Genomic DNA, 1,023 nt, shown 5'->3' with positions numbered 1-1,023 from the left:
ACCTGATGTTCACGGCGGTGCAGGACACGCCGTGGGTGCCAACGCGAAGCTCCTGGTGGCACTAGGGTCCCTGCAGCTCTCCTCTCCTCTCCCTCGCAGGTGCGGCCACGGCGGCGGGGCAGCGGCGGGCGCCGGGGCGCTCGCGGGGCTTCATCAACCTGCTGGGGCTGCTGGAGGGGCCCGGCGGCGGCGGCGGCGGCGGCGTCGTGTCCAAGCCGTACCGGTGCACCGAGTGCGGCAAGGCCTTCGGGCAGAGCTCCAACCTGCTGGAGCACCAGCGGACGCACACGGGCGAGCGGCCCTTCACCTGCGGCCAGTGCGCCAAGAGCTTCAGCCGCAGCTCCACGCTGGCCGAGCACCGGCGCGTGCACACGGGCGAGCGGCCCTACGCCTGCCCCGTCTGCGCCCGCGCCTTCAGCCGCAGCTCCACGCTGGCCGAGCACCGGCGCGTGCACACGGGCGAGACGCCCTTCGCCTGCCCCGAGTGCGGCCGGGCCTTCGGGCGCACCTCCAACCTGGCCAAGCACCTGCGCACGCACACCGGCGAGAAGCCCTACGGCTGCGGCGCCTGCGGCAAGCGCTTCAGCCTCAGCTCCAACCTCCTCAAGCACCAGCGCACGCACTCGGGCGAGAAGCCCTTCGCCTGCCCGCAGTGCCCCAAGCGCTTCAAGAAGAAGACCCACCTGGGCTCCCACCTGCGCACGCACACCGGCGAGCGGCCCTACCGCTGCGGCGAGTGCGGCAAGGCCTTCGGCCAGAGCTCCACGCTCATCGAGCACCAGCGCACGCACACGGGCGAGCGGCCCTTCCGCTGCGGCGCCTGCGGCAAGAGCTTCTGCGTCAGCTCCAACCTCGTCAAGCACCAGCGCATCCACACCGGCGAGAAGCCCTACGGCTGCGCCCGCTGCGGCAAGCGCTTCCGCTACAAGCCCCAGTTCACCCGGCACCAGAAGACGCACCCGCCGCCCGCTGCCGGGGACGCGGGGGGCGCCTGGGGCGGGGGGGACGTCGACACGGCGGGCA

At 73.3% G+C, this 1,023-nt stretch overlaps 1 protein-coding gene across 1 annotated transcript in view; it reads left to right on the top strand.

The window, feature by feature from the left end:
* Nucleotides 1-99: 99 nt before the first annotated feature.
* Nucleotides 100-1,023, top strand: part of LOC112965712 (histone acetyltransferase KAT8-like) — a gene marked incomplete at its 5' end in the record, with an annotated part of 7,380 nt that continues 6,456 nt past the window's right edge. Inside the window, one exon of the mRNA XM_026064969.1 lies at nt 100-1,020. Within this exon, the coding sequence (XP_025920754.1) occupies nt 100-1,020 (921 nt within the window). The remainder of the gene's footprint in view (nt 1,021-1,023) is intronic.

This window comes from Apteryx rowi, unplaced genomic scaffold (genome assembly GCF_003343035.1).
Source record: "Apteryx rowi isolate R43461 unplaced genomic scaffold, aptRow1 scaffold_2222, whole genome shotgun sequence".
In the NCBI taxonomy this organism is placed as follows: Eukaryota; Metazoa; Chordata; class Aves; order Apterygiformes; family Apterygidae; genus Apteryx; species Apteryx rowi.
Note: the sequence above shows the minus strand (reverse complement) of the source record. Positions and strands in the feature narration are given on the sequence as shown.